Source organism: Liolophura sinensis, chromosome 1 (genome assembly GCF_032854445.1).
Source record: "Liolophura sinensis isolate JHLJ2023 chromosome 1, CUHK_Ljap_v2, whole genome shotgun sequence".
In the NCBI taxonomy this organism is placed as follows: domain Eukaryota; kingdom Metazoa; phylum Mollusca; class Polyplacophora; order Chitonida; family Chitonidae; genus Liolophura; species Liolophura sinensis.
The window spans coordinates 53,340,415-53,355,473 of record NC_088295.1 but is presented as its reverse complement, the minus strand read 5'-3'; the positions used below and the strand labels follow the sequence as shown (position 1 = coordinate 53,355,473).

General features: G+C 39.2%; 1 protein-coding gene across 1 annotated transcript in view; it reads right to left on the bottom strand.

The window, feature by feature from the left end:
* LOC135472177 (probable helicase senataxin) overlaps window positions 1-15,059 on the bottom strand; it is a 43,274-nt gene that overhangs the window by 19,225 nt on the left and 8,990 nt on the right. Inside the window, exons 4-12 of the mRNA XM_064751556.1 lie at window positions 11,904-12,118; window positions 9,903-11,244; window positions 8,858-8,985; window positions 7,665-7,776; window positions 5,733-5,918; window positions 4,505-4,608; window positions 4,064-4,210; window positions 3,672-3,824; window positions 1,883-1,994 (exon numbers count right to left, since the gene is read on the bottom strand). Of these exons, the coding sequence (XP_064607626.1) occupies window positions 1,883-1,994; window positions 3,672-3,824; window positions 4,064-4,210; window positions 4,505-4,608; window positions 5,733-5,918; window positions 7,665-7,776; window positions 8,858-8,985; window positions 9,903-11,244; window positions 11,904-12,118 (2,499 nt within the window). The remainder of the gene's footprint in view (window positions 1-1,882; window positions 1,995-3,671; window positions 3,825-4,063; window positions 4,211-4,504; window positions 4,609-5,732; window positions 5,919-7,664; window positions 7,777-8,857; window positions 8,986-9,902; window positions 11,245-11,903; window positions 12,119-15,059) is intronic.

Below are 15,059 nucleotides of genomic sequence, written 5' to 3'. Positions count from 1 at the left end.
TATCTTGATCTAAATTAGTTATACCCTGTCCAAGCCCTTATCTTGATCTAAATTAGTTATGCCCTGTCCAAGCCCTTATCTTGATCTAAATTAGTTATACACTGTACAAACCCATATCTTGATCTAAATTAGTTATACCCTGTCCAAACCCTTATCTTGATCTAAATTAGTTATACCCTGTCCAAACCCTTATCTTGATCCAACTTAGTGATACCCTGTCCAAACCCTTATCTTGATCTAAATTAGTTATAACCTGTCCAAACCCTTATCTTGATCTAAATTAGTGATACTCTGTACAAACCCTTATCTTGATCTAAATTAGTTATACCCTGTCCAAGCCCTTATCTTGATCTAAATGAGTTATGCCCTGTCCAAACCCATATCTTGACTTAAATTAGTTATGCCCTGTCCAAGCCCTTATCTTGATCTAAATTAGTTATGCCCTGTCCAAGCCCTTATCTTGATCTAAATTAGTTATACACTGTACAAACCCATATCTTGATCTAAATTAGTTATACCCTGTCCAAACCCTTATCTTGATCTAAATTAGTTATACCCTGTCCAAACCCTTATCTTGATCCAACTTAGTGATACCCTGTCCAAACCCTTATCTTGATCTAAATTAGTTATAACCTGTCCAAACCCTTATCTTGATCTAAATTAGTGATACTCTGTACAAACCCTTATCTTGATCTAAATTAGTTATACCCTGTCCAAGCCCTTATCTTGATCTAAATGAGTTATGCCCTGTCCAAACCCATATCTTGACTTAAATTAGTTATGCCCTGTCCAAGCCCTTATCTTGATCTAAATTAGTTATGCCCTGTCCAAGCCCTTATCTTGATCTAAATTAGTTATACACTGTACAAACCCATATCTTGATCTAAATTAGTTATACCCTGTCCAAACCCTTATCTTGATCTAAATTAGTTATACCCTGTCCAAACCCTTATCTTGATCCAACTTAGTGATACCCTGTCCAAACCCTTATCTTGATCTAAATTAGTTATAACCTGTCCAAACCCTTATCTTGATCTAAATTAGTGATACTCTGTACAAACCCTTATCTTGATCTAAATTAGTTATACCCTGTTCAAGCCCTTATCTTGATCTAAATGAGTTATGCCCTGTCCAAACCCATATCTTGACTTAAATTAGTTATACCCTGTCCAAGCGCTTGTCTTGATCTAAATTAGTGATACCCTGTCCAAACCCTTATCTTGATCTAAATTAGCTATACCCTGTCCAAACCCTTATCTTGATCTAAATTAGTTATACCCTGTCCAAACCCTTATCTTGATCTAAATTAGTGATACCCTGTCCAAACCCTTATCTTGATCTAAATGAGTTATGCCCTGTCCAAACCCATATCTTGACCTAAATTAGTTATACCCTGTCCAAGCCCTTATCTTGATCTAAATTAGTTATACCCTGTCCAAACCCTTATCTTGATCTAAATGAGTTATGCCCTGTCCAAACCCTTATCTTGATCTAAATTAGTTATACCCTGTCCAAACCCTTATCTTGATCTAAATGAGTTTTACCCTGCCCAAACCCATATCTTGACTTAAATTAGTTATACCCTGTCCAAACCCTTATCTTGATCTAAATGAGTTATGTCCTGTCCAAACCCATATCTTGACTTAAATTAGTTATGTTCTGGTCTAACCCATATCTTGACTTAAATTAGTTATGTTCTGGTTAACCGCACATCTTGGTCTAAATTAATTATGTCCTGGCCTAACTCTCCTAAAGTTGCCCGCCTAACCCACATTCTGGCTTAGGGTTGTGTCATGGTATAATCCACGTTCTTATGATATCCTCACCACCAGGCTTTTCAAACTCTCTTGTTAAATCCCTACAGAATATATTATATCCTCACCACCAGGCTTTCCAATGTCTCTTGAACGCTCCTGATGCAATCTCATCACTAGTTCATCTAATGCTGCATTGGATGCTGCACACAGCAAAATCCGAGCTTGTCCGTTACTTTCCTGTAATACCACAGCATAGCTTAATATTGAAGAATAATACAAAAGATTTCTACAAGATAACTTTCTTTACTTGGAACAATAAATATTTATTTCATTCCCAAAACATTCTGAAATTCACAAATTCAGTTTCCTTTTACTCAAGATATTGACGATGTATTTCTTGCAGTGTGAATCTGATTTCAAATATATGACAATACAGGCACCTGAAGGTACATGTAAATGGCTAAGGGTAAAGGGAAACTGGGGGGAAACTTGCTAGTAAGAGTTGTCAGAAAACAAACAAGAATCATCGCTGGTTTTATCTGACCTTTTCATATCTCCTTAACTTTGTGGATTTCTCAATACGCTTTATGGTATTCCTACTCACTGACCTCATGAGGTCTATAATGATCCTACTCACTGACTTGTTTGTTTGTCCTGATGAGCTCTATAATGATACTACTAACTGACCTGTTTGTTTGTCTTGATGAGCTCTATTATGATCCTACTCACTGACCTCATGAACTCTATAATGATCCTACTCACTGACCTGCTTGTGTGTCCTGATGAGCTCTATAATGATACTACTAACTGACCTGTTTGTTTGTCTTGATGAGCTCTATTATGATCCTACTCACTGACCTCTTCGTGAGTCCTGATGAGCTCTATAATAATACTACTCACTGACCTGTGTCTTGATGAGCTCTATAATGATCCTACTCATTGACTTGTTTGTGTGTCCTAATGAGCTCTATGATGATCCTACTCACTGACCTGTGTCCTGATGAGCTCTATAATGATCCTACTCAGTGACCTGTCTGTGTGTCCTGATGAGCTCTATAATCTTACTCACTGACCTCTTCGTGTGTCCTAATGAGCTCTATAATGATCCTACTCACTGACCTCTTCGTGTGTCCTGATGAGCTCTATAATGATCCTACTCACTGACTTGTTTGTGTCTCCTGATTAGCTCACTGACCTGTTTGTGTGTCTTGATGAGCTCTATAATGATCCTACTCAGTGACCTGTCTGTGTGTCCTGATGAGCTCTATAATCTTACTCACTGACCTCTTCGTGTGTCCTAATGAGCTCTATAACAATCCTACTCACTGACCTCTTCGTGTGTCCTGATGAGCTCTATAATGATCCTACTCACTGACTTGTTTGTGTCTCCTGATTAGCTCACTGACCTGTTTGTGTGTCCTGATGAGCTCTATAATGATCCTACTCACTGACCTCTTCGTGTGTCCTAATGAGCTCTATGATGATCCTACTCACTGACCTGTGTCTTGATGAGCTCTATAATGATCCTACTCACTGACCTGTGTCTTGATGAGCTCTATAATGATCCTACTCACTGACCTGTGTCTTGATGAGCTCTATAATGATCCTACTCAACGACCTGTTTGTTTGTCTTGATGAGCTCTATAATGATCCTACTCATTGACCTGTTTGTGAGTCCTGATGAGCTCTATAATGATCCTACTCACTGACCTGTTTGTGTGTCCTGATGAGCTCTATTATGATCCTACTCACTGACTTGTTTGTGTCTCCTGATTAGATCACCGACCTCTTCGTGTGTCCTAATGAGCTCTATGATGATCCTACTCACTGACCTGTTTGTCTTGATGAGCTCTATAATGATCCTAGTCACTGACCTGTCCGAGTGTCCTGATGAGCTCTATGGTTACCACTGACCTGTTTCAGTTTCTTGATGAGCTGTATGATGGTTTGTGACTTTCCTGTCCCCGGGGGACCCTGTAGGAGGGTCAATCTGGGCATGTTAAAGGGCTGTAGACACATGTGACACGCCATCTTCACAGCCAGCTGCTGAGAAGCGTTTAGCTTGGACTGTGGGGGAAATCAAAACAAGGGCATTAACTTCATCAGACTATGCAAAAAACTTTACTTCCTCAGCAGAAATGTGAGGAGTAGCATTTCACAACCGTGAGGTAGAGTGCACAGGTGACAAAAACAACGGTAAATGTACAGTGTGCAATATTCTGAGCCCTCCCACACAACAAATTTTTGCATTTTCATCACTATGCCATTTCCTGACCAGAAATCCCTCAGTACATCATGTGACTTACCTGTGGGTCCCTGGCACGAGCACGTACGATGGAGTCTGTGAATACACTGAGGTTGACTGGTCGCAGAATATCTCTGACCAAAGGGCTGCAGGGTAGGTACAACAAGGCCTTGTACTGTCGCACAAAGGTCGAGACTGATGCCACAATCTGGGAAACAGTATTCCAACAAAGCACACTTCTATCATCACACTTTGATTTGTATATTCATGACTTAAACATAAAGGAAAAAATGATAAAGGGAATGCAGTTTTGTTCATTTTTGTAACATCGTGTTTGTTCCAGTCGAAATCCGGGTCTATGCACAATGAGCAATTACTACAGTATAATGTTACAATAATTTACAGATTTGAAATGCAAGAGTGAGAATCTAAATAGACAGCCAGGTCTCAGCTGATGTTAGCCAGTGAAAAAAACCCATCTCCAATGAGAATATAAAATGACCTGAATTTTCATCAGTGTGACATCTGGTGTTATCTTCCTGTAGCGTGTGACCGTCTGAAACCTAACACAATGGAACTCTTCAGCAGGACCAGTCAAAGCTTGCCCTGAAACAAAAGAGAAAAAAGAAAGGAATGAATGCATGATTTCCTTTCACAGTTTACTGAACTCATTTTAATATCTGCTACAAGTACATATACCTATTCAGATACTTGTTTTTGAATCCCAGCATTACTGTGAAGTACTTAATTTTCACGTGGAGCTAATTTTCGCCGATTTCAATAATTTACTGCGAAAAATAATTCCAGCGAAAAAAATATCCAATATTGAATCAAATACTACAGTTAGTAGTAATAATGAAGTGAAATCTTTGCCAGGGTGACAGGAGTTGCGCTAAGAAAGCATGACGTGTCAGCTAAATTTTTTAACAGCTGGGAAGGAAATTATGGTTTAAATATATACAAACTCTGGTGCTAAGGCTTGGTGGGTATAAAACAAAGTGGGAGTTTATTCGTCTTTAGTTTGATCAATCTTTGCTATGCCCATAAAGTGAAAAAAAAGTAGATGCCAGCACATGCTGGCTTCTGATGAATGTCCCTCGGATACATGCTATCCCATTGGCTGTGTCTCTCCTGTGGTCCAATGGGTGAGCTTTTAACAACCTGTGAAGTGTGTACAACAACACAAGGGCCGTTTGACAGCTATGGCAATGTTTGCGGTTTCTAATAATGGTGAATTCACATGTTTTGCGTTGAACTGCTCAAAAGTCGACAGGTCACTTTGCCAGGTGTTTAAATGTATTCATCAATAATTTGAAAAGAACTGAAACCTGTTTGAGTACTGCTCACGGTAGGTGCGAAAGTAATCTTTTTACCTCGTGATAAAATTAATTCCCGCGAACATATTTTTGGAGAAAATCCGCAAAAATAAATTCCAGCGAATAATATAAAAAAGTATTTTACAGAATTAAATATTATTTACTAGTCAATGTACTTATTAATTTATCTATTTATTTATTTTTATTTGACTGTACAATACTTAAGAATTGTTCATGAACTTTCTCAAGTGAGAGGAAAGATGTTCACAACATACTGGTGGTAGATTCGAGGTCTCCATTTGTGGAAACAGGTACATGAGTAATTGTCAACTGTTTAATGGTACCAGGCATGGGGGAGCACGAGAAAAAGGCAAATGTACATGTTGTCTACGAAGATGTTTACTGTTGACTCACTCAGGATGGGCTTGTAGTTGAGGCAATGCCTTGCAGTATTGCTGTCCAGGACTTTACAGGCCTCTACATAGCCAAACACCTCATACACTTTGCTCTGATCATTTTCATTCGTCGCTTTCTTCTTCAGATGAACAATGACCATGTCCCCAGCAGAGATCATCCTCTCAGCATTGCGTTTTGTCACAGCTGCAAAACAGAATGTGTTCTCCAGCGAGGTTCCCAAACAAAACACAGGTGTTTAGTATAAATTGGGTAATTACATATTTTCATAAGATTAACAAATCACTCTGCAGTCCTTAGGTGAAATGGCGTGCAATTTTATCTGACAAATATAATTTTACATACATTACATAATCACCCTTTATACTACAGATCAAACAACAGGATTTATTTGTTTGTTTATTTGATTGATGTTTTACGCCGTATTCAAGAATATTTCACTTATACGACGGCGGCCAGCATTATGGTGGGTGGAAACCGGCCAGAGCCCGGGGGGAAAAACAACAACTCAAACAACAGGAATATTCCAACAGGAAAACTGCCATAAAATTGTGGCTGAGTTACTGTATATAATAAACATGTAAACATATAGCAGTGCTAACCACAATCCTTTGGCTCTGCAGCTCTTCACAAAACAGTTTAAAGGTTTGTAAAGCTCTACATGTATATGTAAAAATCTATCGAACATGTCGTTCTAACCAGAGATGAATTCTTACCAAAAGAAAGTAGGTCAGACATTGGTAAAATACTGTATGACAAGGGTTTTTTTCGATAGGCTTCCTAATGGAAGTCCACCAAACTTCATAAGAATACATGAATCCATTCTCAAGAATGGTCCAAGAAGGACTTTTTCTTATGGTAGTTCAGACATTCCTTTACTTGACACATTCTAGAAAGAGTTCCAATCTTTGTCTCAAAATGGCTTTAAATATGTATGTGTTTCATTTGCTCAAGCTGAAAATGGAAGTTTAGCAAGAAAAAAACTTGACAGTTTTACGACCAAGATTTTTCCCAACACATTCTCCAAGGATGGGACATCTTTGGCATATACTCTATAAGCCGAGTCAGAGACAGGATAGGGGCTCTCGCAAACTAACGCAGCTCAAAGGCGAGATTTTACCATACTTTCTCAGCTGATTATACACCTCTCACAGCCATGTCTGTCAGCTCAACATCTCTGTTAGCAGATACCATAAAATCATGTCTTTTAACCACGTTAGTTAGCGAGAGTCCCCACCATCCAATCCTGCCTAAACTTGCGAGACTCGAGGCTCCTGAAACGCCAACGTGACTTATTTTCTAGCCATAAAACAATACCACTGCCAGGGACAATGACTTCTCCATTCACATGGTCCAGGCAATATGCCCATGTGCTTCAGGACACATCATTTGTTAATACATGCAATGGGTCAATGGGTCAAACTGCGGGTCCAATATGAATATGTATAAAGAGCTACATGTACTGACGAACCAAAATCAATGATCAGTAGATGTATGTGGCGAAATGGACTAATACAACTGACAACTACTTGAGAAAGGCTTGACATTTTAAATTGTCTTTGAGGACATTGGTGAGCAAGATCTTTGAACAAACACGAGTGTGACTCAGATGTAGCTTACATGTAGTTTATAATCTGACAGTTTCTTTATTCTACCATAAGACGCAGGTCAACTAAATGTACAGAATATCACAAATGCTATCTTATACAGACTTCCGATATGACTGAACTGTATGGTGGACACTTCAGTCCATGAACACTGGGAGTGGCATCTAGACTTTCTTCTGCAATTGAGTTTCTAAAAGAAAATTGGCTAGAAAAACAACGGAAAAGTAAGTCTTTTTATTTTATATTTTATTTTATTTTTTTTATTTTATTTTTATATGAAAAGAAACACACAAAACAAAAAAATAAATAAATATTATGAACTTACTGAGCCAGTAGAATTTCATGAGTTTATGTTTTGGGTCAACATTGATATCAAGGTCTTCAAGCAAGCTCATAAAACATGGATGGTTTGATTGCTCACGCCAACTTCGGTATATCTGCAGAATGAACCAAAAACAACCATCAAGTAGTTCAGAGTTACCTCAAACCTGTCCCAGTTAATCACGTGAACAGTGGCATATGAGGAGCACATGTAATACCGGGGGAACAGAGCTAAAACAATCACGTGAACAGTGGCACATGAGGAGCACATGTAATACCGGGGGAACAGAGCTAAAACAATCACGTGAACAGTGACATATGATTTTTTTTTTTTTTTTTTTTTTGATTGGTGTTTTACGCTGTACTCAAGAATATTTCACTTATACGACGGCGGCCAGCATTATGGTGGGTGGAAACCGGGCACAGCCCAGGGGAAACCCACGACCATCCGCAGGTTGCTGGCAGACCTTCCCACTTATGGCTGGAGAGTAAGCCAGCATGAGCTGGACTTGAACTCACAGCGACCGCATTGGTGAGAGGCTTCTGGGTCATTACGCTGCGCTAGTGCGCTAACTGACTGAGCCACGGAGGCCCCCAGTGGCATATGAGGAGCACATGTAATACCGGGGGAACAGAGCTAAAACAATCACCACGTGAACAGTGGCATATGAGGAGCACATGTAATACCGGGGGAACAGAGCTAAAACAATCACCACGTGAACAGTGGCATATGAGGAGCACATGTAATACCGGGGGAACAGAGCTAAAACAATCATCACGTGAACAGTGGCATACGAGGAGCACATGTAAAACCGGGGGAACAGAGCTAAAACAATCATCACGTGAACAGTGACATATGACGAGCACATGTAATACTGGGGGAACAGAGCTAAAACAATCATCACGTGAACAGTGACATATGACGAGCACATGTAATAGCAGGGGAACAGAGCTAAAACAATCATCACATGAACAGTGACATATGAGGAACACATGTAATACCAGGGGAACAGAGCTAAAACAATCATCAAGTAGTGAGTACTGGGGTAATATTTCCAACCAGTCATTACATTTTTTTTTTACTTTATATTTTATGGCTGTTTTGTGCTGTACTCAAGAATAATTCACTTATATGATGGCGGCATTACGGTTGTAAGAGCCCGGGCAGAGTCCTGGGACGTTAATTATGACACCTACCATTTCCCAGGTTTCCAACAAAAGCAGTGGGGTCATGATATCTTCATAATCACTGTAGGAGCTGTATGTTTCACACAGAGGATACACACTGCTCATGTCCACCACTGGGGGGACAGTCTGCCCATCACCTGACAGAGGGAAAGAATGTAATGAGACAAGGCCAGTATTTAGTTGATTTTGTATGGTGCAGTTTCACCCCCTCCCCCTCCACTGCAGCACCATGCTAAAGGTGGAAATATCATATTCTCAAGGTAATGCCAAGAAAAATTTATTTATTTATTTGATTGGTGTTTTACACTGTACTCAAGAATATTTCACTTATACGACGGCGTACCCGCATTATGGTGGGTGGAAACGGGGCAGAGCCCAGAGGAAATCAACCACCATCCGCAGGTTGCTGGACTTCTCACTTACGGCTGAAGAAACTACCATTCGCTATCAAAAGAGTTATCTCCCTTAAAAGTAGCTTATCCTGTAATATATTCAGCACACTTGCCAAATCAATTAGACAGCATTTCCAAAAATAGTTCTGTCCTTTATCCTTATCACTTAAATGGGATACTTACAGAATTCTGTTGTGGAAAGTATTAAATCATTTTAATCATGTTGAACAATCTACTGCAGTTTCAACTGCAAGTCATCCACATCTAAACTGTAGCACACAGCATGTTCTACTTTTTGGGGGAACAATGTTGACTCTCACTGTATGTGACGTATCATGGTAAAGACACCGGGCTTGACACCCCAGTCACATTATACCAACACCAGACAAACCAGTCCTGTTTCCTTGCTGTAACCTCTAAATGCTGAGTATCAATCAAGGCAGCAACAAGCACCATTTCTCAAAGTTTTTGGTTTGACCTAATCTAAGTTTTATACCGGGTCTTCCGACTTCGAGGGACTCTCTAACCACTGAAGCGATCACTGTGTTGTCAGACTAATGTACACTGTATATGTATGCATGATTGGTGCTTTAACATTGTACTTAACAATTTTTCAGTCATATAACGATGAGGTCAGGCTAATGAATTAAGGTTGATCTTACCTTTTTGTTCTCTAAGCCATGAGACATTCCACTTGAGAATTTTCTTGAAGAAAGTGTGCAAGCTGCTTTGGCAGGGTTGCGTTGCACCACCTGCGGGCAAAGGCTGAATGCTGTTGGAGCTATCTGACTTTACTTTACTGACACTGGCCACTGCCCTATTGCAAGCTGCCGGTGTAGATTCCTTGCTAGCATTTACTGCACTTCCAAAAACTGAACCATTCTGACACCGTGTCCTTAGTTTTGAATCCAAATTCTGGTCTGAATCTGTACAAGGTCTTGAAATTGAAGTTTGAACAGAATTGGAAAAAACATTTACCGGTGGTGACTGGTGGTTTGGAGCTGATGTAGGCTCACCGTTAAAAGTTTGTCTGGGGGTAGAATATTGCCCTAGGCTGGATGTAGAGGACTGTTTTGAACCCAAGGAGCCTTCACACCTTGGCATGGAATTACCCGTGGAACTTTGCTCAAATCTAACGTGTTTCGAGTGGCGAGAATCAGATGTCCTTTCCGAAGATGATACCTCATCGCTTTTTGACGCGTGTCCATGACTTGTGGATCGTTCTGAATGTGAAGAGTTTTTGGAGCCAGAAGACTGTTTAGACTGGTATCTAGAATGTGAAGAGTGGTCAGATTGGTGTCTTGAGAATTGTTCAGAGCGATGTTTTGAGTCTGAAGAGTGTTCAGTTCGGTATCTGGAAGAGTGTTTGGACCCATGTCCAGAAGTTGAGGGGCGTCCATGTTGATGTCTAGAAGACTGTTCAGACTCACGTCTTGAGTCAGAAGGGTGCTCAGATGGGAATCTGGAAGAGTCTTTGGATTGATGTCCAGAGCTTAAAGAATGTTTATACTGCTGTCTAGAAGAGCATTCAGAACTTGACGAACCTTCATATTGGTGTCTGGAAGATTGTTCAGACTGATGTCTGGATCGATAAGATTTATGTCTACTGTTTGAGTAGTTCCTAGAATTGGTGGAGCTCTTGTCTGAATTGGTGGAGCTCTTGTCTGAATTGGTGGAGCTCTTGTCTGAATTGGTGGAGCTCTTGCCTGACTGGTCCTCAGACCTAGATGGCTGTTTGCTACTAGAAGCATCTGCTGCCATTGAAGTCTCTAATGATATGGCGTCAACTATCTGAGATTTCATAGCTGTAACACACTCCTGACTTGAATTTCTGGATGATTCTTCAGGTTTATTCTCAGAGTTGTCCTTTCCTGAATTTTTGTCTTTTCCTCTCACATCTGATGTGGATTGATCCTTTGGTTCACTCACATGGCCTGCAGAGATCTCACAACTTCCTGCCTGATAGACCCCCTCAGAAGGTGTACTGTTACTTGCTAATGTCGACTGAAATAAATCCTGTGCTGTCAGATGTAACGTGTAAAACTGTTGTGATCGCAAAATTGACACATGCTTGAGCATATAAGATAAAGTTCACAGTCAAATATTTCACAGTTTTTCCTCCACTCACAACACTGATTTCTTGCCATCACTTATTTATTTATTTATTTGATTGGTGTTTTATGTCGTACTCAAGAATATTTTACTTATACGACGGCGGCCAGCATTATGGTAAGAGGAAACCTGGCAGGGCCTGAGGGAAACCCTCGACCATCCGCAGGTTGCTGGAGGACCTTCTCACTTACATTCAGAGAGGTACCATCACTAAAAGAAAATGTTTCTTAAGTACAGGCTAAACGCCCAATACAAGATGAAAAACGATGACATTTTTAATTTTAAGTTAATTCAAATAATGTGGGTGAAATATTCGAAAGATTACACTCGTTTTATAGCGGAATAGTGATCTTTGTTTTTGATCGATTCCACATTTCATCACGAACATACATGTAGGTGTCTAGAAAACTACAAGGAATGACAACTAGTGGAAAAACTAGATGCAAATCTTTCAGTGTTTGCTAATGTTAAGGAGACTTAACATTTTATAGTGTAAATGCTGCCTGGCAATGGGAAATATCGCATTCTAAGTTACTGAGAAGCCCACAAACCTTCGGGTGTTTGGACTTGGTGGAACATGTGGCTGAGACTATGGGTTGCATCAAGGACTGCGTTAAACTAGCGGCTCTGGAAGAGAACCTCTGCTCCACAGCTATAGCGTTAGACTTCTTCACACTGTTCAATGGCTGAAGAAGAGGCAGACCCATCCGCATCACCGTTTCTTCATCTGGCGGCTCCACATCTGTGTTGTGCATCACAGCATGATCTACAAAATCGGCGAAATACACTTGTTATCTGACACATTTGTTTAACATGTCTGTTTTGATTCATCACCAACATAGTCACAGGAGTCACTTGGTTCAAATAAAGCTAAATATAGAATTAATTATGACTGGCACATTATCTCAATGATGATCCAAGTACCTGATTAATGAAACCCCATAATAATTCACTTTCTGTTGGCACAAGGACAACAGAAGGTTTAGATAAATGCAAGTTCTCTTACTGATGATCCAAGTACCTGATTAATGAAACTCCATAATAATACACTTTCTGTTGGCACGAGGACAACACAAGGTTTAGATAAATGCAAGTTCTCTTACTGATGATCCAAGTACCTGATTAATGAAACTCCATAATAATACACTTTCTGTTGGCATGAGGACAAGAGAAGGTTTAGATAAATGCAAGTTCTCTTACTGATGATCCAAGTACCTGATTAATGAAACTCCATAATAATACACTTTCTGTTGGCATGAGGACAACACAAGGTTTAGATAAATGCAAGTTCTCTTACTGATGATCCAAGTACCTGATTAATGAAACCGCATAATAATCCACTTTCTGTTGGCATGAGGACAACACAAGGTTTAGATAAATGCAAGTTCTCTTACTGATGATCCAAGTACCTGATTAATGAAACTCCATAATAATACACTTTCTGTTGGCATGAGGACAACACAAGGTTTAGATAAATGCAAGTTCTCTTACTTATGATCCAAGTACCTGATTAATGAAACCCCATAATAATTCACTTCCTGTTGGCATGAGGATAAGAAAAGGTTTAGATAAATGCAAGTTCTCTTACTTATGATCCAAGTACCTGGTTAATGTAACCCCATAATATTTCACTTTCTGTTGGCACAAGGACAAGATAAATGCAAGTTCTCTTACTGATGATCCAAGTACCTGATTAATGAAACTCCATAATAATACACTTTCTGTTGGCATGAGGACAACACAAGGTTTAGATAAATGCAAGTTCTCTTACTGATGATCCAAGTACCTGATTAATGAAACTCCATAATAATACACTTTCTGTTGGCACAAGGACAACACAAGGTTTAGATAAATGCAAGTTCTCTTACTGATGATCCAAGTACCTGATTAATGAAACTCCATAATAATACACTTTCTGTTGGCATGAGGACAACACAAGGTTTAGATAAATGCAAGTTCTCTTACTGATGACCCAAGTACCTGATAAATGAAACCCCATAATAATTCACTTTCTGTTGGCATGAGGACAAGAGAAGGTTTAGATAAATGCAAGTTCTCTTACTGATGACCCAAGTACCTGATTAATGAAACTCCATAATAATACACTTTCTGTTGGCACGAGGACAACACAAGGTTTAGATAAATGCAAGTTCTCTTACTGATGACCCAAGTACCTGATTAATGAAACTCCATAATAATTCACTTTCTGTTGGCACAAGGACAACACAAGGTTTAGATAAATGCAAGTTCTCTTACTGATGACCCAAGTACCTGATTAATGAAACTCCATAATAATTCACTTTCTGTTGGCACGAGGACAACACAAGGTTTATATAAATGCAAGTTCTCTTACTTATGATCCAAGTACCTGGTTAATGTAACCCCATAATATTTCACTTTCTGTTGGCACAAGGACAAGATAAATGCAAGTTCTCTTACTTATGATCCAAGTACCTGATTAATGAAACTCCATAATAATCCACTTCCTGTTGGCATGAGGACAACACAAGGTTTAGATAAATGCAAGTTCTCTTACTTATGACCCAAGTACCTGATTAATGAAACCCCATAATAATCCACTTTCTGTTGGCATGAGGACAACACAAGGTTTAGATAAATGCAAGTTCTCTTACTGATGATCCAAGTACCTGATTAATGAAACTCCATAATAATCCACTTTCTGTTGGCATGAGGACAACACAAGGTTTAGATAAATGCAAGTTCTCTTAATGATGACCCAAGTACCTGATTAATGAAACTCCATAATAATACACTTTCTGTTGGCACAAGGACAACACAAGGTTTAGATAAATGCAAGTTCTCTTACTGATGATCCAAGTACCTGATTAATGAAACTCCATAATAATACACTTTCTGTTGGCATGAGGACAACAGAAGGTTTAGATAAATGCAAGTTCTCTTACTGATGATCCAAGTACCTGATTAATGAAACTCCATAATAATACACTTTCTGTTGGCATGAGGACAACACAAGGTTTAGATAAATGCAAGTTCTCTTACTGATGATCCAAGTACCTGATTAATGAAACCCCATAATAATCCACTTTCTGTTGGCATGAGGACAACACAAGGTTTAGATAAATGCAAGTTCTCTTAATGATGACCCAAGTACCTGATTAATGAAACTCCATAATAATACACTTTCTGCTGGCACGAGGACAACACAAGGTTTAGATAAATGCAAGTTCTCTTACTGATGATCCAAGTACCTGATTAATGAAACTCCATAATAATACACTTTCTGTTGGCATGAGGACAACACAAGGTTTAGATAAATGCAAGTTCTCTTACTGATGATCCAAGTACCTGATTAATGAAACCCCATAATAATACACTTTCTGTTGGCACGAGGACAACACAAGGTTTAGATAAATGCAAGTTCTCTTACTGATGATCCAAGTACCTGATTAATGAAACTCCATAATAATACACTTTCTGTTGGCATGAGGACAACACAAGGTTTAGATAAATGCAAGTTCTCTTACTGATGACCCAAGTACCTGATTAATGAAACTCCATAATAATACACTTTCTGTTGGCATGAGGACAACACAAGGTTTAGATAAATGCAAGTTCTCTTACTTATGACCCAAGTACCTGATTAATGAAACTCCATAATAATCCACTTTCTGTTGGCATGAGGACAACACAAGGTTTAGATAAATGCAAGTTCTCTTACTTATGAC